The sequence below is a fragment of the Nanorana parkeri genome, unplaced genomic scaffold (genome assembly GCF_000935625.1).
Source record: "Nanorana parkeri isolate BGI_ZX_2015 unplaced genomic scaffold, ASM93562v1 scaffold187, whole genome shotgun sequence".
NCBI classification, from domain to species: Eukaryota; Metazoa; Chordata; class Amphibia; order Anura; family Dicroglossidae; genus Nanorana; species Nanorana parkeri.
In genome coordinates, this window is record NW_017306455.1 from 1,725,307 (window position 1) to 1,752,351 (window position 27,045).

At 45.1% G+C, this 27,045-nt stretch overlaps 1 protein-coding gene across 2 annotated transcripts in view; it reads left to right on the plus strand.

Moving 5' to 3' along the window:
• Positions 1–235: 235 nt before the first annotated feature.
• The window catches only part of GPATCH8 (G-patch domain containing 8), a 65,500-nt gene continuing 38,690 nt past the window's right edge, over positions 236–27,045 (plus strand). Inside the window, exons 1-2 of one of the 2 annotated variants that reach the window (XM_018555195.1) lie at positions 236–356; positions 23,028–23,102. In XM_018555195.1, the coding sequence (XP_018410697.1) occupies positions 309–356; positions 23,028–23,102 (123 nt within the window). In that variant the 5' untranslated portion in view covers positions 236–308. The remainder of the gene's footprint in view (positions 357–23,027; positions 23,103–27,045) is intronic. The other variant, XM_018555194.1, reaches the window with a different exon arrangement.

A 27,045-nucleotide genomic window follows, 5' to 3' on the forward strand; every position in this document is an offset into this window, starting at 1 on the left:
GCGAGTATGGTGAGTATTATATTTTTGTTTTCCTTTTTGAGGCTACGTCCCCTTTAAGAATGCTTAGCTCTGCGCTAGAGAAGAGAAAGAAGTCGCTAAGGAAATAGCAGCCATTCCCAGAGCGGTAAACGTATGACATCAGAAGAAGGCTGACTGGGACGGAGAAGGGGGCGGAGGTGTTGCCTTACGCATAACGTGAGTGCGACTTAGTGCGTGTTCCCGTCCTGGAGGAGGGGCTTGGTTATGCGTCCTATGACGAGTGGGCGGAGACTGATGTACGCGATCCTGGTTCCCGCAGACGCAGGAAGATGGCCGCGGACAGATTCTCCCGGTTTAACGAAGACCGAGACTTTCAGGTGCGGGCCGGGAGATCGGGGAGGCCGGGAGTAAGGGTGAGGGGAGAAGCGGACAGTATTATGGTGGCAAGAGGGCTGCGCGGCCGGGAGAGGGGAGACTCCCTTCCCCCGCACAGTGACCCCGGAGATCAGTGACTCCGCTGTATACCCCTCCCCCGCTCTGCCTCACCTTATATAAACCCAGTCTGTGAGCTTTCTACAGGCTCCTCCCATGGGAGCCCACTGACCCCTCCCTGTGTATACCAGACCCCAATACTGTCATCCCCATCCTCTGTGTATACCAGACCTCACTATTACCATCCCCATCCTCTCTGTATGTACCAGACACCGGTATCTCCTGTGTTTACATTCTTCTCTTCCTGTTTCTGTATATATTTCCCTCATCCTGTGTATGAGCGAAATCCAAGTACTTCCCTCCATTGTATGTCCACCATTTCTACTGATCACCCATCTGACCTGAACACTCAGACCTCTCAGACCCTCTCACTCCTGACAGTGTGTGACCACCATTTCTACTGATCACCCATCTGACCTGAACACTCGCACCTCTCAGACCCTCTCACTCCTGACATTGTGTGTCCACCATTTCTACTGATCACCCATCTGACCTTACACTCAGACCTCTCACTCCTAACATTGTGTGACCACCATTTCTACTGATCACCCATCTGACCTGAACACTCAGACCTCTCAGACCCTCTCATTCCTGACATTGTGTGACCACCATTTCTACTGATCACCCATCTGACCTGAACACTCAGACCTCTCAGACCCTCTCACTCGTGACATTGTGTGACCACCATTTCTACTGATCACCCATCTGACCTGAACACTCGCACCTCTCAGAGCCTCTCACTCCTGACATTGTGCGAACATGGATCCCCGTCATACACCTCACACCAGGTTTTTCATGCGGTATAGTGTCAGATCATAGTGTGTGGCAGGGCTGGACAGATCCCAGGAGCCAGGTCGCCGACGCTCTTTACTAATTACAACCAGTGCTTAACTGTTGAGGTTTTTTCTAGTTGCTGCCAATGGAGCTGACTCCTAAAAAGCCCCTGAATTCCATATCAGTTTGTCCACCTATGAATTAGACCATTGTGAGCTTTAGTGAAGGCTCTTTTCTGTACCACCATGACCTGTGGACACAGCCGGCGCCATAGCTTCAGGGTTTGGTGTGGAGGAACTTGAGTCGCCTGCACCCTGACCTCAGTCTATGGGATGAGGAGAAACCAGAGCGTGGGAATAGTTTGCGAGGCATCCCAAAGTCTCGTGTCCACCCCCCCACACACACATTTTGATGACCGATATCCATTACTGTACCGAATGATAAGCAAAACGTTTTCTTTAAGTAGTTGATTTATTCCACATGGATTGTATGCAGGATGGATGGATTTGCCAACATACTGAAAACCTTGGCGACCTCTGTCGAATTCAGATGCTTCATAAGATTGCTGTATACATGTCTGAAACGTTGCATATCGCCAAATGTATGTGGGCTTCCCTCCAAATGATTGGGTCCAGCGTCCTTCAGTGAACGATGATGTTGATGCTACAGTATGCAAAGATATTTTAGACCAGGACTGGAGCCAGATCACAGGTCACCAGTGCTCCTTCATAATTACAGCTAATGCCAAACTTGAGGTTCTCTCTAGTTGATAATGAAATTGGCTCCTGGATTGGACAGACCGGCTCCTGAACTCCATATCCATTTGTCCACCTCTGGATTAGACTATTGTGAGCTTCTAACCTTGAGGGAGCAGTTTGGTGAAGAGCTTTTTCTGTTTCACCATGATGGCTTCATGTGCACAGCCACCTCCATAGCTCCCAGGGTTTGAGGAACTTGAGTTGCTTGCACCCTGACCTTAACCCTATTGAACATCTTTGAGATGGAATTAGAATGCTGAGTGTGAGCCAGGTCTTCTCCAACACCAGTAGCTCACACCACAAATGCTTTTTTGGCTCAATGGGCACAAATTGCCACCAGAATCTGATGGAACACCTTCCTCGAGGGGCGCAGGTGAAGCATGGAGCCAACTCTATATTAATGGCCATGGTTTTAGAATGGGATGTCCAAGGAACTTGTGTTGGTATGATGGTCAGGTGTACTCCAACCTTTAGCCATAGAGTGTACCTCGTCTGATGCCTGAACATTTTGCAATTCTTCTTTTTCATTTAAAAAACGTAAAGAACAACCGGGAAACATGATCTTAACCCTAGTAGTGGGGCTACCCCATGCACTGCAAGTGTTACATTCTCATTTTCGAAAATAACAAAGTTCTACTCACCTGAACCTCAGAGCTGGCTCGCTGTTGGACCCATCCCTGAAGCCTCTCTGCTCCGGCGGTCTATGGATCCATAAGTCATCACGTCTAATAGCATGGGTGCATGAGAGAGATTTTTTTCCCCAGCGTTCCCCATCTAATTTTATGAGTCTTGGGTAGAAAAAAATGTCCTTTTGTTTTGGGCCTGTAGCAGGAACTGAAGAGAAGACAGCTGTCAGGATGATGGCGCAGGGCACAGGCCAGCGAATGCAATATAAAAGGAACGTCTGCCTGCCACCAGGTTGCTTTGTCCAGAAGTAAGATTTGAAGCATCACAAGCTGGCAGGAAAGAATTGCCAGATAGAACCTTATTAGCTTATGTTTCTTTGCTGGCCTGGACAATTCCAAGGAGCCAGGTTGCCAATGGTCTCTAAAAATTTCAGCCATCTCCTAATGTTTGAGGTTTCCTCTTGTTGTCAATGGAGCTGACCCCTAAAGTCCTGCTGGTACATAGATTGGACAGACTGGCCCCTGAATTCCATATTCATTTGTCCATCCTTGCGTCTTTGTATGGCGGGATCCTGACTTGGTTAGAGCCCAGTTCTTGCCTCGGTCAAGGCAGATGACCATAACCCCTTCACAACCACAATCTGTAGATTCACGTTCTGGGGCATTGTGCGCACACTTGTTCATGCTGCCAGTCTCACATCATGTGATCACCATGACAACCGACAAGGGTTATCACATGACCTTTGTATACAAACAAACCTGCCAGCTATAGAGAGGCAAGTGGCTGCGTCGTGTCCATTGAGGGGCCACACTTCTGTAATTCTAGTACTTACTCTGGGCACAGAGCTAATTACACCGATGAAATCCATATTCTGCCAAAGGAGTTGTGTTTCTGTCCATCCGGCCTTACACATCTCTGTCTGACAGGGGAAGGAAGTTGTGTTTTCCCTGCTGCAGTTTTACTTTCACATCCAGGTCTTTACCCCACTTGTATTTATAAAAGACACTTCAGAATGTATTAATAAATGGAGAGCTGCATTATTGTGTCTGTTATCTGCCCGGGGTTCATCTTTATCTACTCCTGCGGTGCGTTTCCCTGATCTCTGCTCAGAACATGGTTCTTTGGCCTCTTGTTATGTAATATTTACTCCCGTCTTCCTCTCCTACAACGCATATTTTGTAAACAAAGCCTTTCAGATAAGCAGATTCTTCATCTGCTATGTGTTCAGTCTGCTCATAGGTCAGCTGCAAGCTGTGGTGTCGGCTCTTGTTTACTACATTGACAACAAGAGCACACCAGATCTTCTTTGTGATGTGTGTATACACTGCAGTCTTCTGATTTCATTATCGGAGACCAACAAGTGCAGATGAAGCCCGGCTAGTTGTCATTTGCTTTAGTGGTAACGTGTCACCTCCCTGGCTCTTGGAATAATCACAGCAGCTCCTAAGTCAGTGGTTGTCAGCTTACAAGGTACTGGGGGCATCAAATGTGACCTTTGATATCTCCAAAGGGCCACATATATGTAGTGCTACAGAAGGCTGTCATAGACTGAAGTCTTGTAGTATTAAACGCTTAAACTTTTATATGTTAATAATGAATCCAATTAATATACGTTGCACAGCAAAATATTTACATCTTGTCAAGTACAAGATCGCGAGGGGCTCAGCGGGATCGCAAGGGGCTCAGCACTCTTCAGCAGAGGTCCATCTACTAGCTTGGGAGAGGAAAGAGAGTGAAGTGTCTGTGTAAACACAAGGCTTACTAGCGCACACACAAGGGTGACTTCATAGGACCCTGCAAGAGAAAGTAGCCACCCAGAACAGGATATCAGGCCAGGGCTCAGGGGCGCAGCTGATTCTCCAGGAAACTACAACTTTTATACATCCATTGTAACTGATCAGCATTGGAAATAGCTTAAAAACCATTTGACTTGAATTTCTATCCCTGCTGCTCTCCCCCCGCCTGTATTGGCAAAGGCAGAAGGGATCGGAGGGGACACAGAGCTGATCCACCTGCCGGCATACAACGGGGAGGAGAGCAGTGACAGAGCCAGGTCAGGAGCCGGGTGGTGCGGGAAGGAGAGCTGTGGGTTAATCAGCAAATATGTGAAATATTTGCTTATCGTTCCCTGTAATATTCAAGCATTGCCGTGATTAATTCTCAATCGGCCAACTAATCGAGTATGAAAATAATTGGCTGCAGCCCTAAATCATAGTTTCCATTACTGACTGCCTGGGCCTGAGGGTTGCACTTCAGACACCAAAGAGCCTCATTTGGCAATCGGGCAGCAGGTTGTGCGCTAAGATCCTGAATCTTGCTTTACTTTGTCCACCCTTCTTTATAGGCATTTAGTCTGTTGTGGGCCCTTTCACGCTCCTGTGTTTATCTGCATTTAAGGGCTCGTTCACACCAGATGCATTGGGGCCGCGCTGGCAGTCTTGTCCTGCTCAGTCCCAATGCATAGACAAGACAAAGAGCCTTGTTTTCAATGGGGTCAGTTTACATCACAGCGCTGAGATGGGGTGGTTTACGTCACAGCTTGGTGTGCTGAAAAAAAATGTACTGCGCGCTGTAGTTTTTCTAGCGCACATAACTGCAACTGTGCTGCACCAAATAGAACTGAATGAAATATCACTTGTGACTTTTTAATGAAGTTCTAACAAAAAAAAGTAATCCGTGCAATGCACTGTTGGTACATCTGCGCTATGTGATTGAGCCCTTACTGCTGGCATATTAGATGGGCAGTCATACCTGTTTATTTATAAACATTCCTTCTCTAAAGGTTCTCAGTGGTATCAGATCAGATTAACATGACCCTGCTGGTTAGGGCTAAATTGGGCAAACTCGTGTATATAAGCATCCCCCAGACTTCCAGGCATCCCTTCCCGGGGGAAACATTCCACGGCTTCTGTATTTGATGGGACAATAGCTAGACAAGCCAGGGGTACTACAGACTACTTCACCCCCTCAACATATGAACCTTTTACCTAGATCAAACAGGCATGTGTGCGGTAAGAAGTTTGACTGCCATTTTGTATTTATAAGCAGCTACCAGGCGCTTGGTTTTGCTATAGAATTATGGCAATGGCATCTCGCTGCTCGCACATTTCTTTTGTCTGTTCACAAATGAAGGCTCTGACAAAGCTGATTTGTAAGCAGGAAGTAGACCCACAAAACAATCAGTCGTGTAGAATTTCCTCAGCTGTGCCCCGGGGGAACATAGCCCTGATTTTCTGTCATGGTGATGATTTATCAGAATACAAGGTAACCATGACCGTCTTGTCCAGTAATAATGGTGATCCTTGCGTTCATTTTCTAGCCAGTACTAGAGAAATGGCCGCTGGTTACTAGAAATAACAGCTCTAAGGTTTAAATGGCCAAACCATATGTTATAATTCTTTTATTTGAGGAGATTAAGACACATTTATCATATGTTGGAGGTATTTGGCATTTGCCTATATATAATGCAAAGCTGTCGTAAGAGAACTAAGCAAGCTGCCATTACTAATAAGCATTCTATGTATTTCCTTTTTAAAGGGGCAGTCCAGTGGTCCCCAGCATCCGCCGATAGGTTATTACAGAAAGCGGACCAAAGTGGCTGCGTCCACAAATATATGAAAATCCTAGCTGATCAGGGTGCCGTGTCCTGGTAAAATGAGCAGTCTAGCAGTGACAGTGTGCGGGTTAAACGGACTCTCTTGGTTTCAGGTGCTGCCGTTGCTTCTATTTGGAGAAGCTGTCGTTCGTCCTCAGCTGTTCACAAGTATGTCCCCTTTCCCAGTAATAGTTCTGGCGTGTCATGACAACGAATGCCATCAGAGCAGATGATGACACTGGGCGTTGTGTCATTGTGCTCAATGCTGTGGCTTATGAGGAATAATTCTGACAAGAATAGAAAGGTGCACTGAATCTAACTCGGGATACGCAGGCTAATCTTTTGGAGTCCCCCGGCATTCTTCTGCAGGATGCCCAGTGTGCTAAATCTCGGTGGCTTCTGGAATCTTTATCTTCTGAGATCTTGAAAATGCAGCCTGGTGTATGTAGTGGTATAAGCACTAACTTCTCTGGGCTTATTGCCCACATATCGAGAGGCCTGGAGCACGGGGTTTCAAGGGCCAGGGCACAGCATGCAGGGCAATGAGAGGCCAGGGGCACAACACGGGGTGTCAAGGGGCCAGGGCACAGCATGCAGGGCATCGATGGGCCAGGGACACAACACGAGGGGTCAGGGCACAGCATGCAGGGCATCGAGAGGCCAGGGGCACAACACGGGGTGTCAAGGGGCCAGGGCACAGCATGCAGGGCATCGATGGGCCAGGGACACAACACGAGGGGTCAGGGCACAGCATGCAGGGCATCGAGAGGCCAGGGGCACAACACGGGGTGTCAAGGGGCCAGGGCACAGCATGCAGGGCATCGATGGGCCAGGGACACAACACGAGGGGTCAGGGCACAGCATGCAGGGCATCGAGAGGCCAGGGGCACAACACGGGGGTGTCAAGGGGCCAGGGCACAGCATGCAGGGCATCGAGAGGCCAGGGGCACAACACGGGGGTGTCAAGGGGCCAGGGCACAGCATGCAGGGAATCGATGGGCCAGGGGCACAACATGGGGCGTCGAGGGGCCAGGGCACAGCATGCAGGGCATCGAGAGGCCAGGTGCAGAACACGGGGTGTCGAGGGGCCCGGGCACAGCATGCAGTGCATCGATAGGCCAGGGGGGTCACAGCGTAGGGCATCAAGAGGCCAGGGGCACAGCAAGGGGCGTCGAGGGGCCAGCCACAGTCACTAATACCCAGTGGAGTTAAAAAATTAAACTGGCCAACCAGCAATTCAGATTTATTATTATTGGTATTTCTATAGCGCTGATAATTTACGCAGCACTTTACATCGAGCGCATTCCCGTGTCCTCTCCACTTCCAGTCTTCCTTGTCATTGCTAAGAACAGAATAGTCAAGTCCTTCTTCCCATGCAGACACACTGCTTAGCTCACAGGACCTAAATCATGCGCCAGCACACAGTCCGGAGTTTAGAGTGCACCTCACTACATGCACAACAGGTAGGATTTATATTCACGTCAGTGAAACCGGGAAAGCATTTAAAGTTCCAGTTTTAATGAATTTTTAATGAATACAGACGGTATGTATAGCCAATAGTTTGATAGATTTGGATGGTGTGGAGAAGAATTGGAGCTCAGGTCACTAGAGAGGTTTGATGCCACCTGAGCTGGCGGATATTCTAATAGTGGGTGTTCTTCCCAGCTCCGCAGAAGTCTATTATCAATCAACACTTGTAGAATCAGCCAGACCAACTGAAAAACGTGTGCCACATCCTGGAGGTTTGTCTTTTCAATTAACAATTGGCAGTATCACTGAGCGTTAATAGTCTAGTTTTCACTATACACCGGTGCTGCAACAGGAGAGATTTGCTTCTCCTACAGGGAAGCCATTGCTTCATTTGCCTGCCCCTCCTCTCCCCTATCCAGTCACACAACACTCTGGATTTGGTGACTGGGTTTACAAAGCATTCTGTGATTGGGCGAGAGGAGAGCAAACAAACCTCTGGCCCTCCAGAAGTGGTGCAACTACAAATTCCATTAGGCACTGCAAAACTCTGACAGCCAATAGGCATGACTCCCGAAGGCAGATGCATGATGGGATTTGTACTTTCCCCACGTGGGCCAGAGTTGTCCCACCCCTCATCTAGTGTGTTGGAGAGCTGGAAGTATAGCGATCGCTATACTATCGACACTCAAACTGTACATTTTAAAAGCGAGCACCAGGAGGTGGCATACGTACACCTCTTGGCGCTTCAGGCCTCATTCAGCGCATGAGCGAACAGCATGCATGTTTGTGCAGACGCCTGGGAGGGACAGGCGCTACGTTTAGCCGTGTGCAGCTGTCTGTATATCTCTGACAAGACGCTGCCCTGAACTTGCCCTTTCGTACAGGTATGGATGAATGCCTTTGGGCACCGACTGTATGGATGTGCAAATTCGGGTTGGCATGTAGCCAAGTGTAGCTGCATCCTGTCATAGGTGTACAGACGGCTACCTGCAGCACTTGGCCTCCCGGGCGCAGGCTTCTACATGGATGTGTACAGATGTGAATGAGGCCTACTCCGTGTGCACCAGCAGATTTTAAATACTGATCTCTTATAGTTCTGGTATCCTTTATACTAATACTTCTTAATCTGACAACAGCGACAGCATTTCCTTGATGGCATCACCAGTTCACCCCAGGACTTGTTTTGATGCTTCACGTTGTGTTCTCCTCTGCTCCATCATAATCCAGAAGCTTCCTGATTTTTCTATCTCTCGGTCTCTGCACTCTGGGGCCGCCTTGTGATGTAATAACTTTTATTGGAAGAGCCAGTCTGACCTTTTTAGGAGTAAGCAGTGCACACTTGGTATTCCGGGTATGCCGACCAGGGGGACTTTTCCAATCACGCTACACTTCAACAGTATTTTGTAGTGTTCTGACTCGGCACTGGCCAGTCATCTCCCTGTGTCTTTTATCTGCCGCCCTCGCCATAGTACGTGCTGTAGATGCCTGGTATATGTTACCTTCACTGTTCAGGAGAGGCTCCAGATAAGGGCCGGTGGATATTGCATTCATATGTATCCGAGCTCTTAATCCTCTGGATTACTGGAGTCTGCTTAAAGAATACGTAGGCACACTGGTGGACGGTAATATGGCAAAACCTAAGTTTCTGACCTACATAAGAAGCTCACAGCAATAGAGCTGTTGATGTTTCTAGAGGTTCTCCAGAAAATGTCAGCTCTTTCTGCTGCTTTGCATGGGGGCTGCGGCTGTATCTAAAAACATCCGATTGCTTGTGGATTAAAAATGTACATATATTGTGTAGCTCTGATAAATTCCCCTGAACTTTGCAGAGTATATAAATGTAATACATAAGACCATCATCGACTGAAGGTAAACCTGACCTGGAACAATTGTCAGGACAGTATGTAGGGGAGGAGAGGTGAGAGGCTGCCATCCCTGGAGCATGAACAAGTCGGATTTGGCAGAAGATTACTTTTGGGATCATTCTAAAGCTAAACTGCAACCCAAAATATTTGTATTGGTTAGATTGAAGAAGGGGTAGAAAAATCATTTATATCTGTGTCCCCGTTGGGAAGATTCTTCTTTACTTGCTGTTCCTGTGACACCTGGATAAGAAATGAGGGGGAACAGGACGTGTCCCTAGGACAAGCAGTCGTAACATAACAGAGTTTGTTGTTTTTCCCCACTTTGGCTTTGTTCCCATTTGAGAGGTTTCCTTCTACTTCCTGTCGTCATGAGGTCCTGTTATCTAGAAAGGAAGTAAGCCCTCGTTCACACCTGAACGTTTTGTAGCGCGTTCTAAGCTCGACAAACGCTCAAAAATATAAATCCCATTGTATTCAATGGTCTCGTTCCCACCTTGGCGTATTTCCGCCCGTCCCTAACGCGCTACAAAACGGCCCACACCTGAAAAGGTACATGTACTACTTTGGGCCGTTTTGTTGCGCGTTTCCATTGGGATACAGACAAGTAGCCTTTGGAAACGCGTGACTGTAGCGCAAATTTTTTACCGCGAATCGCGGTTAAAAAACGTGCGACGGTCGCGCATATGCAATACGCCTAGGTGTGAACGAGACCTAAGGGGAAAACAGTCAGCAAATTAGAGTGCAGTTCTAACCCCTCACTCAATCTAGGTATCTGAAATCAGAAGCAGATTGCACCAATTTAATCTGCATGGAAGGCGTGCTAGGAAAAAGCCTTTGCTGTTCAAAAAGAATGTTGGAGCAAGATTACCAATCGCCATTGAGGCAAAAACCACGGCTTCTGGAACAATGTTCTGGATTGGAGAATCGCAAATGGACTTGTTTGTCCACAGTAACACTAGACAGACATATATTTTCTGCGAAACAAAGACAGCCTTTCAGGGTGAGAACCGCATACCAGCTGTGAAGCATGAAGGTGAAAATATGTTTGCATACCAACTGTGAAGGTGAAAATATGTTTGCATACCAACTGTGAAGCATGCAGGTCAAAAATGTGTTTTCTAGATTGCTTTGCTGCTTCAGGGCCTGAGTCAAATGAATTCTGCCTCATATCAAAGTGTGGTCCATGAGAATGTGGCTAGAGCTAGAGCCGGACTTTACCTTTCTTCTGATACAACAACAACAAAATCCACCAATTAGATTATCTCTATTGTAAACGGAGCATATATGTGACCATGGGATCCGTATATAATGAGCATACCTCTACTACTTGTATGATGTCATCTTTAACACTTGTGATTCTACAGTTTGTGTTTTGAGTGACACGGTAGCAGCGCAGATCGATGACTTTCAGTAGAGAAGAAAAATAAAAAAGGCTTTTAGCCGGTAGATAAGGAAAGCTTGACTGATGTCAGCAATGTACCGTTAGCTCCCCACCCCCGCCACCATCTGGCTTTACACTCGCCACCAGCTACAACCCGTCTCTGGGCTGCCTTCGCTGGTTGTAAATACGATTGCAGTAAATGCTCATTGTACAGTACCGAGACGTAAATAATACACTGGCCGAGGCAGGGAAGGCATTTCTGGGGCCTCCAGTAGATTGGCCTGCAATTTGCTGATAAGACAGTGCAGAGCATCTCAGTGACAGGCTGAGCTCTGCTGAGGTGCTATGCGATTTCACAAATAGCATTGCTGGGAGAGTAAGCAGCTGTTTCTGGAAGCCTCAGCACATATGTCCTCTCCCCGGCGAGCTAGCGTTGGATATTAAGTTCGACTGTTCCACTTTTGCAGCATGTGATCTCTGCAGACGAGGCCTGTTTATCACTTACAGTCTGTTACACGCTGCGGAATGTATACCATGACTCATGGCACAGCCACTCTGGATGAATGGACTGTATTATATGAGCCACTCTAACAGGATGGTAGGATACAGCAGATTGCCGTACATGCACCCCAGGGGGTGAAGCTGACACCACGGGTGGGGGGGCTTCTGTGTTAAAGCCACTTTGTTATAACGGTTTAATGTAGAAACTCCCTTTGAAGGGAAGACATCGCATTCTGTACAACACATTTGATGTTAATGTAACATATTGCTGATAACATTCGATGTAAATGCTTTTACATTGTACGTACTTGCTCTTTGTATAGAGATTTCTAAATGATCCCTGCAGGAAATGTGATTGATGTTTCCTGCCTGATGATTGGTCTCATCTCATGATTCTGGGAAGCTTAAAGTAGATGTAACCCCTAAGGGCCGGTTCATACTATAGTGTTGTTCTAAAGGTACAGTATCCATGCAAGCTATCGCACAGAACAATGCATGTGCATGCTAGGTGCGCTGCTATTCTTATTGGCACCCCAATGCATCGGCTGGCAGGCATGCATGCATTGCTAGCAGTAGCGTGCGTTGCATTGCCATGCGCTAAAAAAATACATCTTTTAATTTTTTTCTTTGCAGGGCAATGCACACTATTGCTGATTTCCTGTCTGCAAGTCTGCTCTCCTGAAGCTGCTGCATGGCATTGCTTGGAGTGGGCTTCCAGCAGTTGTCCATAACTTTTCTTTTAAATGAGAACTATGAGATGAGTGATTTCCACTCACCTCATAGTTCTAGCCGACCTGTGACAATGAGACTGTCACAGGTCGGCTCAGTAGATCGGGAGGTGAGGGAACACATACCAGGTTCGCTCACCTCTCGATCCTGTGACAGGGGAGGAGCTGGATTCCCCCCTCCCCGCTCCGAACTGACTGGCAGAATGGACGGGGAGGGGGCGGGTACAGCTAGCTCCTCTTCCTCTAGATAGGGAGAGCCAGCTGTCACTCACGCAGCTAGGCGGATACAGACATAATTGTCGGGATCCGTTTCAGCTGCGGCGTCTCAGTATACCGCAAGCTGTAGCTCGCGGTATACTGAGCTTAGGGTGACGGGAGGACGCTTGTTTGTGTCCTCCCGTTACCCTAAGGAGAACTATGGGGAAAAGCCTTAACCCCAAAGTTCTCCTTTTTTAAATGCTTTGGAGTAAAGGTAAGACTGTTTAGTACGGCTGGTTTGGAATGTACTTATTCCTCCAGCAATTCTGTAAAATCCTTTTAAGGAGGCCTGGGAATATCCTATGCAAATACCCCCCACGTGCCAGTAACTGGGTCTGAGTGCTGCATTGTCGGATGGGGGAAGGAACTCGTGTGCTGCTATTTGAATGCTGATCATACACTAATCTGTGCACGGAACAAAACAAAAATGCATTTCTCCAGCCATGCTAAACCGTGTGGATGAGAGAATCCCATGGGTCAGGCTTTAGACATGAGATGACACATAGACATTAGATGACATTTGACAGATGTGGCTGGGTCTGAAGGTGATCTCATGTCTGGATGTCCTAAGCCACTGCCCTTCGGGCTAATCAGACTGGCTCATATGTGTTAAACTTTCATTCCCTCCTGATAAGTCACTGCTGGCGATAACTGTCATTTCAATGACCCTACCTCCTCTTTATGAAGCTTATGTGACATTTACGCACTCTCTACTCCCCAAGAGGAAGATTGTATAGTATTGTATATTATTGAATAGTATTGTATACTATAGAATCATGTGACAAGAGGCTGCTGTCTTTCCCGGAACATCCCGTGGTATGAATGGCTAAGGTTGTACATAAACAGGCCAATTTCACTTACAGATGTGCTGCTCGGGCCATTTAGGTGCGCGCCAAGGAAGTGAAAACGAATGGTTCTAATATTGTGAGCAGTTATCGCTCATATATTTTCCTTCCTGAGTTTTTTTTTTTTTTTTACCCTAAAGCAAATATTAAATCAAAATTAAATCCTCCCTCTCCCTCCCACCCCCTCTAACTGATTGCAGGCTTAAAAACAATATACAAATGCCCTTATAACTTGCCTAAAGCTGTGGTCACACGGTGCTCTTACCCCCGAGCCTCCTCTCTACCTGATTGTTTACTTGAGGCAGGGTCCTTCAAGTTTCACTTCCTGCGTGATATGGACTATCACTATCACGTGATACTGTAAGGCTCCATTCACATATAGTAAACGCAGAAATCTTTACAACTGCACGGATCCCACTCATTTGCGGCTATTACTATAGCGGAATCCGCCATAAAGGCGCACCTGTACTATTTTGCAGGACGTGCGGTTTTGTCCTGTGCGGCCGCCACAAAAGTCTGAACAGTGCGCATTTGTGCATTTTTTTAATCTTATGATTAGAGCTGTTCTGCGCGTATTTGTAAGACCGAATAGGCGCGGACAACCGCTCCTTTTGTGAATGGAGCCTTTAGTGGCAGGGTCCTCTCGGGATCCAGAACGGGACTGACACCGGCATGAGGGAAAAGGGACAGCATGGACACATCTACAGTGCTGGATTACTGGTCCTTCCCACCCAGAAACAGGGCCGGCAATGTTGGTGGACCTAGGTGAGTATAACTTTACAATGTAAGAGGAAAACTGTGCAGAATGAGTCAGAGGGGGTATCTGGGGGGCTTAATGTTTGCCCGCGGGCTTAAGTTAAAGAGGACCCAAACTATGGAAGCTACAGAAAGCAAGAAGAGGGCAAAAGCCTATTCACCAGTATTGCCTGTGGACTCTTGGCAGCTGATTCTTTTTCCTGTCCTGATGTGTATAGTTCTGCACTGTCTCTGTATGGAGGTGGCCATTGTGATAGAAGCAGGGCCTTCTTCCTCATGTCAGTGCTGCCCCCTTATTTGATTTGTGGTGGAATATAAAGAAGCAGCTGAGGATCTGCAGAAGGCACACAATGGAAGAAGCAGAATAAGGGAGATCATTGCATACTGCAGCTTTCTCTTTAGCAGTGAGAACAGTTCTCAGCACAGTAGTGACGTCCCCGAATCTCCTGAGACTAGCAGCCAGAGGCAGCAGTGCCTAAGATCTCACACTGCAGATATACAGCTATGAGGCTGTAGATATAGGAGTGCCTAGAGTCTATATTTCTTGGTATGAGTGTGTCTAGGCCCTAGAGACAGCCATACCAAGAAATATAGGCACTCCTTTATTTCAGAAGGAATTCAAGATGATGGATACATTATTTAACCCAGTGTGCTTGGCCACACTTACTTTTGCTAGATATTCCCTATGAAAAAAGCAGATCTTTCCTTCTTGAGTTCATGTCCACTTTAAACACTTCAGCTTGAACATAATGCAGACATCTGGTTCCTATGGACATCAGTCCCCATTTTTTTTTATAGGGCAAACCCAGTGATGGTTGTACAATGAACTCAACTCAGACCAAATAAGGGTTTATTTGGTTTGCACAGTCCTTGCATTGACATTGGCTTGATTATCCATGCAGAGATCTCAGTGCAAACAAGGACGCACTGGGAATATTTGTAGCTGGAAAAGACAGGCGCTGAATAGGCTTTCTAGAGAATAGTTTTACTCTTGTAGAATATTGATAAGAAATAGAAGCCTGCTTGCTATAGCCAACGCGTCCTCTTCCTCCAGATAAATCTGCATTGAGGTTTCCAAGATGTTCTCCCCACTGCAGCATCAGCAAGTGCTGTTATAAATGATAAATTGCTGTATTCCAGAGCTCAGCCAGAAAGCTGCTTATCTGCTGTGCATGTTCTCACAGTGTTGGCTATACTGAAGATGCAGATCTTATTGTGTAAGAATTTTGTATAGAACATATGTAACCTATGGTCAAGACATGACTTCTTATAACCACGCATAGAGCTGGGATATGCAATGACCTGAATCCTGGTTATCGCCTTTCAATATCATTTTCTATTTAAAGCAGGTTTGTCACAAAATGTCTCCTAGCACCCTACTAGCAGAACATCATAGCCCCACATGGAACCCATATGTATATTTAGCTGCATCTAACCCTTCCTCCATGCTGCCCAAGGTATGGGACTAAAAGCTTCGATATGGCTTTGACACTTCTCCATTGTTTTGCAAGGCTCCTTGGCCAATATAGACCACCCTGTGCATTGTGCGTTGGTTCCCAGGTTCGATGAACTCCCACATTTACTCAACCTGGCTTTGACACTTCATTATCCTACAAGGTTCCCTGACCAATGTAGACCACCCTGTGCATTGTCCGTTGGTTCCCAGGTTAGACTAACTCCCACATTCACTCAACTTGGTTTTGACAATTCTCCATTATCCTACAAGTCTCCTTGGCCAATATAGACCACCCTGCGCATTGTCTGCTGGTTGCTGGTTCCCACATTGGACTTAAGCTGGCCATTCGCTGGTAGAGTTTTGTACGAATGTTCACGTGTAAAATCTCGTCAGAATGATTGATAATACCATCAGAGACTTGACGAATGTCATTTGAAATTTCATTTTGTTTCTACCATTCAATTTTGGAATGGAGTTTCTCCACTAAAAACCACATTCATTGTTGTAATTTTGTTCATTATACAAAAATATTCCACCTTGCTCACTCATTTTTTATTTTCATCACTACGGTCGGAATCCATTGTGGAATTGACCCCATTAACTTTTACAAAACCGAACAATGCTTCTGAAAACAAAAATGAAATTCTATCTGTGTATACCCAGCTGAACTCCTACATTTCACTGTGACTTGCTAAAGAAAGCCTGTACTGAAAGGTTATGTTGGTTGTCATGTCTGGCCTCTGCTTCTGAAAATGCTAGTTCTTGGTTGTCATTCTTTGACTTCAGTAGTTTATAACCTACTGATGTGGAACCCTTATTTGCATGCTTGTAACGGGTCAGTGACTCAAAATATATTGTCTCTGAATCTGACAGCCCAAAAATCTGACAGTAATCAGATACAGATGCTATCCTAAGGACTAGGGATGCACTGATACTGGTTTTTCGGTATCGAGTACAGATATTTTTTTTTGGTACCCATCGATTTACCAGAAGTCCCATTTAAGGAAGCCAGGCGGTGAGTCATTACACACTGCTTGGCTTCCTGATTGGCCGGGAAGCCAGCTCCCATGCTCCCTGGTGACGAGGGAGCACGGAGCTGTCTTCCTGGCCAATCAGGAAGCTGGGCAGCCTGTAATGACTCACCGCCCAACTTCCTGATACCAGAAGTTTCGGCATCGGGAGCAAATACTTGGCATTGCTACTAAAGACCATGTTACATTGCCAGTGGCAGAGCTGCAGCTGCCACTTTACCTAACGGAAGTCGGTCTTCCTGGCTGAAATGCTGCAGAATCTTGCTTTCTAGAGGGGGAGCAGCTAAAGTGCTGCTCCTTGCCAGTTCAGGCAGTCACAGATGCATCCTGGGAAATCTCATCTGTAAACAGCAAAATCTCCTAAGATGTGGGAACAAAGGCATCATTTTCCCCCTTAGATATGCATTGGGTCTAGCTCCTGGATACTGCCAGGAGGCAGAATAAGTTCCAGGAAGTAAAGGGAGATGGTTTAATCTGCCCTTAGTGAAAATGGCCACCATGAGAAGAATGGGAAAGAAAAAAAAAAGTGATGCAAAAATTAAAAATCCTGTATGTAGATTGTCATTAATAAGCACTTCTAAAGATGTCTTTGTTGGCATTGTAATTGGAGGCATAAGACATTCTGCATTCTTCACCCCCTCTTACGTGACTGCGAAGATTGTAAAACCAGGCTTAGTCATGTGAATTGCATTTTGTAACTGCCGTCCTCTTGTAAAAAAAGATTCATTTTTTTCTCTTTACCACTCTACCATCCTTCTTTTTCGTCCTTTCAGACCAGCGTTAAGACTTTTGTACACACTGAGGTGTAAAAAGGTCACCGTCTGCAAGAACTTAATAGAACCTTGCAGTTCCTGAAGAAAATCCAGAGTCTGCAAGAGCTTAATTTGGACCTTGCATTTTCTGAAAATCCCACAATGTCTATTCCTTTTTTTTTTTTTTTACTTGGTTATGCTGAATACACCTACTTACAGCGCAGCAAATCCAGCGTTGTCTGCTTCCCACCCACAGGTCTCTGCTGAAGGCCCGGTCCGGCACCACCATCTTTGCATCGGGAGCTGGCTGTGTCTTTCTGGTTCTTGCAGCCCTGCCACTTGATGATCCAGCGCTAGATCTCACTCTGCTAATACTACATCATACAGAGACATACAGGGCTGGATTTCCCACAAGGCCGACTGATGTCATGTGCAGATGAAGATCTGGCACTGTTACATATTGGCCATAGCGCCAGCAACTTGACATCTGCTGTGGTAGGTACTACAGCCTATGGGGGCATAGGTATCCTAGGAGGTAGCACGAAGGCAATGTACACGTGTGTCTTATAAGCATTTTATTTTTCTCCAATTTTTTAAATATTTTTTATCCCAGTGCAGATTAGAGTTTTTATTTACAGCTATGGGGCATTGCTGGCAGTTGTCGGTTGCAGGCTTCATAAAGGTAATTGACAGAAATGCTATTCAGCACCGGGGGCTCCTTTGCGTCGAGATGCACAAAGGAGACCACTGCCTTTGGCAAACCAGATCCTTTGTTTGAAGGAACATGCACATCACACACTGTCTTTGCAGCATTGGGATCAGGTACTTTTTGGCACTGCTGAGAATGATTTCTGGGTAGTTCCTTGTTGCCTTTTGCTTTTGACAGGGATCAGAACACTATTCATTTACCATTTAATCTTGCCACGTTTATAGCACTTGGAAAGACCTTCTGGTTATATTACATAAATGTTTACTTTGTTAAAACCCAACTTCACCCAGTCCTAAATTCTCAGGAACATAGACTCCAACAAGTGTTTGCAGAACATTTATTCATTAATAATTGGCATTCTTGAACCCCTTGATGATGCATCTTTGAGTTCCAGCCTGTGATTGAGTACAGATCTTACTGGGAGTGCTGGCTGTTGCTTTAAATGGGCATCTGGGAGGCTTCAGCAAGTTTCAGTACCATTAAAACTTGCTAAATGCTTATTCATATTAAGACTTCCATTTACCAATCCCAGACGTGCTTAAATGTGCTTTAAAACCGCTTTAAAGGCAAGGTTCACGTTTGGAATAAAAAAAAAAAATACACACATTCATGAAAGGAAACAAAATGTGCATTTAATAATTTTTGCATTGAGTCTGCAAAGCATTGTGACCGCGATCAGTGAATTGTGGGTGCAGTGTCTAGTCTCCTGCAGGTTAGGTACAGACTTCCAGTTATAGGGCTACAGGAAGTAATCAATGGACTACATAACTGCATTTGGGCTCCATTTGCTTTCTATGGGTCCCTCTGCTGTGGTAACAGATGGGGCTTCCATACTACCCACGATATGGGGAATAAAAGCTTTGACATGGCTTTGACACTTCGCCATTATCTTAGAAGGCTCCTTGGCCAATATAGACCACCCTGTGCATTGTGCGTTGGTTCCCAGGTTAGACCAATTCCTACATTTACTCAACTTGGCTTTGACACTTCTCCATTATCTTACAAGGCTCCTTGGCCAATATATAACACCCTGTCCATTGTACAGGAAGTAATCAATGGGGCTCCATTTGCGGTCTATGGGTCCTTCTGCTGTGGTGACAGATGGGACTTGCAGTTTTTCCATACAGGGATTCTTCTGAATGGATGCCATGGCTGTGCCCTGCTGAATACACAATAAATACAGGACACACAGGGAGAAGAATGCCACTATTCAGGAGTGGCGGTGGGGCGGTTGAGGGTAGCGTAAAATGTGACCCTACCTTAAATAAATATGGGTGTAACATGAAACATGGCCAGAGTATTCTTTTAAAGCTCTAAATTGTAATTGTACTTCCAGAGGTTTTCAGTCTTTCCAAGAAGGTTCTTATTCAAGTACTTCCTGCAATGGGGTGACACCTGTATCTCAGTTGGGCTGTCACACGCATATCCCAGGTGAAGTCTACAAGCAGCCATGCCAGCACACATTGTACAGCCGTGGTCTACTGTTACAAACTTTGGTGATTATTGGATACACAGTGGTTGGGAAAATGAAATGTAGTCCAGTTAAGGTTGACAGCTCCCTAATGTGAGCCTGTGCTTTACCCATTTAGGAAGCTCTTGTGACATGGACAGTACACAGAGCTGGGCAGACTTCATTTACCCTCCCCCATACCTGGAAGGACTGGATATATTGCTTTCCCATGTAAACAGAACAGTGGGGAATGAAAGCTAATGAAGTATTGAAAGCTTTGGGGCCTTGCATGGGCAAAGCACACCTTTTAATTGATTTGTAAATGCTCACCAAATGTCATTCACTTCTGACTAGTTTATGCCTACTTGGAGGACCTTTCTTTGCTCATTTATTGAAGCTACATCTCCCAGTTATATTTTTTAACGTATCTTGCGGAAACTTGATGCCAATATTTGTAGTTGTGGTGGACACAGATGTAAAGCTGAACTAGGAATACAGGTGAGAACATTTTTCCTCGCAAATGAGAATCCTGCATGTGGTTTAGCTTGCCAGCAGCCTCCTAGAAATGAGTAGTACCACTTTCAGGGGTTGACTTCAATTTAATTTTGCAGGTCTTTAAATATCTTCGCTAGCAGTAAAAGAAAACCCTTTCAGAAGGGAATATCAAGAGCGTTTGAGAAAGTAATTATTGCATCTCGAGGATAAGCATGGCAAGACTGTTTTCTTTAAATCTCCGGGTCCCAAAAATAAAACCCAGATTGCGCGCACATTGAAGCCATCTGCAAAGGCCAATCCCGAACAACTTGGAAAAATAGACGCCTTCGTTGTTTTAATTGCCGAGTGGGTGGCTGAGTTCACATGTCATGCACAAACACAATGTGTACCCAGGAAATGGAGCCAGCTGCCGTGTCCTCGCAGTCGTCCCGTTTGTGGGGTCTTAAAGTGTGCTAGTCAGCAAAGGATAGGAATGGGAGCAGTTTTCCATCAGGAAGTGCCGTTCGTGAGTGTACAGCTTGGTGAACTTCTACGAGCAGCTAATCCCTCTCTGGTATTTATCTTTTCATAGCCTGAGTGGCAGGCAGTAGGTTGATGATGCAATGTGCATTTAGAGCAATGATGAAATTTCGGTAGCCAATATGTTTAGCTCGGGGGGGAAGAATTCTAGATAGACATTGTAGCACTAGGTTCTACACCTGGCCTATTCATAATCCTAATGGATATTGATCAGGAAGGACAGTCATTTGTGCTGCATATGCAGCTGACCTATTCTGACTAGATCTAGAATAACCTAATCTGACACATTCTGCCATTGTATAAATCATTTTAGGTTAAAAAAAACCAAAATAAAAATCTTAGTGCAAGAGAGCAAACGTTCGAAACAATCAATAGATGCCGAGATATCGACAGCTGAATGCACTCAACATTTTAACTTTTCCTGGTCTGAATAAAATGAATCCACAACCAAGCTTTCCAATTCTGTACTAGCCAATCATTACAGATTATTATGGAGGCAGCAGAACATTTTTAAGGGCCAGCTCAATGGACGGCAACTAGAGAAAAATGTAAAAAGTTAGGCGCCAGCTTTAACCCCCTTTCACTAGAAATCGCATCAGCATACAGCTCTGCATGCGTATATGAAATCATCTTACATTCATTAGTTAACCGAACATATTTTTCTTTTATTTACAATTGCTTTTGCAGTTCCTGGTCCTCTTGGACATTAGTGGTTTAATGTGCCCAAGTTGTGCATCCTGGGAAGGTGACATCGGCAGAGATTTGCTGTGAAATCTCATTTGTAATCTTGCGAGATCTCAGGGAAAGGCATTTTCCTCCCCTGAGACGATGTGCATGGTCACATGTCCTAGTCACATGTGCCAGTAATGCAGGAAGTAAAGGAAGATAAATTAATCTGCCCTGAGTAAAAATGGCCACTGCGAGAAGACTGGGGAAGAAAAGAGAAATAAGTTATGCAAATAATAAAAAGCCGACAATTATCTAGAAGTATGTGTTTGTAGATTACCATTACTAAACATTTTCTAAACGTGTTTTTGTTGTCATACGGGTAAAGTTCCTCTTTAGGAGCTGTGGCTATATGGCTCCTGGGATTTGTCCAGACCTGCACTAAGGCCTCATTCAGCACTGCATTTTGTAACTTGGGTGCCTAAATACATCTCTTTAACGGAAGGAATTCCATTGTTTTCAATGCCCCCTGTTCACATCTGAGTCTTGACACTTGTAGCAAAAAGCCTGTAGTTTAAAAACAGTACATGAGTTTCTTCTGGGGCAGAGTCGAATGTTTTGACCCCAATAGACTTCAGTGGGAACGCCTGGAAAATGTGCGTTAGGTCTCATTCACACCAGAGTGTTATATAAATCGAAGCTACAAAATCTTCAACATGTCTTCTATGGTACCTGTTCACACTTGAGTGCTCCAGCACCTGTAGCAAGTCCGTCACTCCAAAAAGTACAGGTGTTTTTCAGGCAAAAACAATCATTTTGGCCCCATAGACTTCAATGGGAGTGTCTGGAAAACTTTTGAAAAATGAGTGTGTTTGTGTGGACTTTTCAGGTGCTCCCATTTAAGTCCTATGAGGGCCAAAACCACTCGATTCTGCTTCTCTACTACAGGTAGTCCATAAAAACATGTGCAAATGCCTGTAAATGACTCCTGTAAATCGCATGGCTGCGCTGATTCTTGGGTGTGAATACAACTGAACTTGCATTGTTTGCACATTTTCTTGCCTAGCAACTAGCTTTTCATTGGCTGAAATATTTAAAAAAGAAATGCCAAAGCATGAAATGTGCACAAAAACTGCTGCACAAGCGTTGAAAGAAATGACCAAAGACACTACACGGCTTAAGTGTTAATTTGGCCTTATACAGCCGGTATTTGTTCCTCCCGGGTCCATCACTCCCAGTACACACGAAGAGCGGCGAAGGAGGACCACCAATAGTAGCATTTTAATGCTGTATTGAGCAAAAGGTACACAGGATATTTCAGGTGGAAACACTTTATCAGAAGTGCTGACCTTCCTTTTAGGTGCAGGAAGCATTATTGGCAGCACCCCAAAACACATAGATGCTGCACTTCAAATTACAGGTTCTAACCCGTGTTATTGTAGGCACAAAAGCATGAATGATCCCTTGGTGTATGAACCCCAAGTACCAGCTTTAAATGGCTTTAATAGTAGATGTGCTCCCAGATAGCTACAACCATGAGTTCTTGAAGTCCTTGTACAGCTTCCTGTATTGTCACTCTGTGGTCTGGAGGTTTAACTTGGTGACTGTGACAAAGGATCCATCTGTAAATAGGCTGCCCACAAACATAAGGTGATTGCCACACTTGTGAATGGTCTGGCATAGCAAACATGTTCTCAATTCAAGAGTGTTCATTCAAAGTATACAAGTGTGATGGTGGCAGATAGTACCAACGAATGCATCTGGTCAGGGAATTGTACCGTTGTTGCATTAAGTTGGTCCTGTAAATATCGTTCCTACTTTTTATCCTTCCTCTGATGGAAATACAGAATAATTTTTTATGAGATGATTCTTCATTCTCTGGAGTTTGTTACTAAATCTCTGCGTTCTTTGTGTCTTTAGGGTAACCACTTTGACCAGTATGAGGATGGACACTTGGAGATTGAGCAGGCCTCTCTGGACAAGCCCATTGAATCGGTAAGACGGTGCATTTTAGTCAGGCTTCATTTTCTTTGTATTTTTTTCTTTTCGTTTACTTGCCCACTGAGACAGACTTTAGAAGATGTAGGAGTCCAGCTTAAAGCAATCATTGGTGGTTGTTTTTTTTTATTTTTTTTCCAATTTTATTTTCATTTCTTTTTGTTTCCTTTTGCTTTGCAATCTGTATTTCAACATTTACTTATTGAAAATGGCCGTGCACTATCTGGCGGGCCTTTGGAAGTCAAGGGGCAATGTGGCTGGCCCTTTGCACGAGAGGATAGAAGCATACTCCGTTGTATTCACATAGTCTAGAGAATAGGTGGTCTTTTTATAAAGCCAGTTTTGGCAACAATCCACCTGTTTTGTTTAAAGTGGACGTGCCAGCCACACACAGGGGAGGTGGCCATCTTGGAAGTTTAAACCGTATTTATCCTGCACGCTTTGTAGGAGTCGGTGTTTTGACTAATGCAGAACATTAAGCTTACAAGTGGTCATCTGCTTGGTGTGTATCGTTACACGTCCACTTTTAAGTGAAATGCACATTGAAGCTCAGCTGGGACTTGCAGTCTCCTAAATACGGCGGTGACCAAGGGTGATTTATTCATCTGTGTGCAGTGCCTTAGAATCCACTTTTTACTTATTTTTCTTTAAGTTTTATGGAAACTTGAAGGTGGACCTGCTATTTATTTCTGTGCTAATGTTGCAACGAAAGCTGATGTGGAAAGATAGACCTCTCCATATTTGTCTCCATCCCAGTGCCCACCCTCTTTATAAACAATACAGTTTTGTTTTTTTCCTTGTGTTTCTTTGAGACACTGAGGATTAAGCTGCCAATATATCCTCCGTTAAGGCCACCCAAGACTTCTCCACATTGGGTGGGCCAATCTGCAGGCCACAAGATGCATTAGTTCTGTTGCGTGGGGGTGAGATTTAGTTGATATTCGCTCATTGCATGCAAGGCAGCCCAGAAGGACATTCCACATTTATGCACATATATCACTTTCAAATCTTTTAGTGAAGTTAAATAGTTCCTACATATGCATATTAGTTTTTGTATTTAGCTATATGGCTGGGGTTCATAAGAGAAGGCTGATATGCCAAAATTCTGTGACTTCTTGAGGAGGGGGCGGTTGGAAAGGAAATGCACAATCCTCTCCATCTGCTGGGTCTTAGTCCTTAGTCCTTAGGTCTTAGAACGTCAGGCCAAAGTCCCATCACGTGGAAGGCTCAGGACTGTGCCAGAGTTCCAGGAAGTAAAGCGTGATATATTAATCTGCCCTTAGTTAAAATGGCCACTGCGAGAAGAATGGGGAGGAAATGGGGTTGGAAAGCCAAGGCACAGTCCTCTCCATCCACAGGGTCTTAGGTCTTAGAGCATCAGGCCAAAGTCCCATCACGCGGAAGGCTGAGGACTTAAAGAGACTCAGTGGAGGGGGAACGAAAAGCTTTAAATCTTATGCAGTTTGACTTTCAGTCAGTCTGCATTTGCAAAGGACTTTGGGTTCTATCCATAGGACTGCCCTTCAGCCTGCCCTAGTTGTACCGGCTCCTCTCCTGTATTGCTTACTCTGATTTCACTGCACACTGTGAGCTTCTTAGGAGGAGGAGCTCCAGCAAGTCGGCCACCCCTCCATACTGCCACCACCCATCAAGGCATTTTGATGTTTGTAACTTCTCCCTAAAGCAAATCCACTTCTTGTATCGGGGCAAGGGGGCTCTTGAGAGAAGTACTGAGTCAGGGAGGTGGAATGTTTTCAGAAAGCAATGTACAGCACCCTGATGGCCCCTCCCACTAGTCCTAACCTGTCTGCATTGCATAGCAAAGCACAGAGATCCAATGGTGACATCAAATGTTTTAGTTAGCTTGTTGATGAAGGAGCGGAAGGTGGAACCATAAAAGTAGATGTAGGCAAAGTAGATGAAAAATTATCACCAGCTTTATTTTTAGAGCTATGTCCATGCCTGTTCATCTTAAATTGTTTCATAGTAGTAACGGCTTACTTTTAACTTTTAGATCAGAAGATTACTCAACCTTTATGAATGGAAGACAAACGTTTCTACCCTTCTCTATCATCTTGTTATGCAACCTAACAGTGACAGGTCCACTTCAAACCATACTATAAACTTATAGGGGAAGGGTTCAGGAAACAGGGTGGCAGCACATCACAGTGCCATGCCTGGTCCCATAGTATTCTTCCAAGCCTTGTTCCTACCTCCAGTGTTTACGCCGATAGGTTCTTACTCACAGTCCATATAAAAAAAAAAATGTGGGGAGGATTAGCCGAAAAGCTCCTACTATGGTCACTTTTCCTGCCACGTCTGTGCAACCAGCTGAGCAGCAATGTACATCTCTGCCCAGTCGTAGGTCTGTGTTGTGTTTGTGTGTGTCTGTGTGTAGATGGTATACAGAACTTTACACAACTTTGGCCCTATCTGGCCTTTCTCTTCCACAGCAGTTGATCCCAATATTAGCTAAGCTGCTCATGACCTGGTTTGTATTGCACGCTCTGCCTTTTTTTTAATTTACCTTTTTTCTTTTAGTTTTCTTTTTTATATATATATGATATACATTTTTCCTCCTTTTTTAAAAATATTTTCCTTAAGTCATTCACTGCTGGTGAGTTCAGTTTGGTAGCGCTGTTCTCCCCAGCAGTGATGGTTGTAATATTCTAGGACTTTTTTTCCTCCTCTTTCCCTTACCCTTCTCCTTTCTGTTTTGGTCCAGTGAACACCACGTATATATTTTGTGTGTGTGTATATATATATTTATATAATCTTCCCTTTTCTCTGCTATGTGCTGGCATGTTGCTAGCTAAAAGTGCGCACAAGGTAATGCTGCAGAGGAGGATACCACTGCACTTGGAGCTTGGACCGACAACGTTCACTACTCTGCCTCTTCTAGACCTGTGGTTTCCAAGTACTGGTGTCTCTTGACCCTTGGTGTTTAGGGAATAAGGGGGTTATTTGTAAAAGAAAACCTCAAAAACAGGAAGGAGATGTGTGGTCTTCCCTTGGTGACCAGCATTAATTTTGTTGCTACAGGCAGTAACTGTAATTTTGTAAAAACTGTAATAAATAGGCCCCTTTTGGCATGGACGGCTTTGGACAATCTGTTCCCATATTAGATTGATTAGCGGATCACTTTGCGGAGCCATATCTTTGTTTAAAGGTAGCCCTTCATCCCCAGGCTGGGCCGTCTGGGCCAGTTCTTGTGAAATAATTGTAACTAATACATTCTTTTGGGTAGCTGCCGGTGGAAGGACGGGCTCTCCTGCACAGACCTGCTCCTCTTTTGAACAGGTTCTAGGGTATAGCTGGTTTTTTCCAGGTCCCTCTTTAGGAAGACAGTTTCTTCACACATAATAAAAAAAAAAATAAGTTTGTAAAGCTCAACCTCACATTGATAAGATCATTTCCCAAGAAGTGAACCTCTCCCTTCTTTGCGCCCTGAAACCTACAGCTCTTTATTATGCAAATGAACACATGGTCTAGTTGACTTACGCTTGGTCTAAGGCTCCATTCACACACGAGCGGTTTTCAGCCGTACGAATATGCGGTTACGTAAAAAACAATGCATTGCATTGTTCAGACTATTGTCGCACGTCCCGCAAAATAGTCCAAGTGCCAATAGTCCATGGGCGGATTCCGCAAGTATGTTAACGTTTGCGTGGTTTCATTCTAAGCGGAAAACACTACCGCTATGTGTGAATGGAGCCTTAAGCTGGGTGTATACTGTCAAATTTTTTTTTTTTTCTTCGTTCAACCCACAGGCTGAACTAAAAATTATAACTGATTCCTCCATCCATGCTGAACAGCGTGGATGGAAAAATCCCCCACTGTTGCCATTGCATTCTAGCAGCGGCCGTAGAATTGTGGTTGGTTGCTTGATCCGTTCAGCTGACTATTAACCAGCCGTCTCCTTCGATTCTGATCAAGGAAT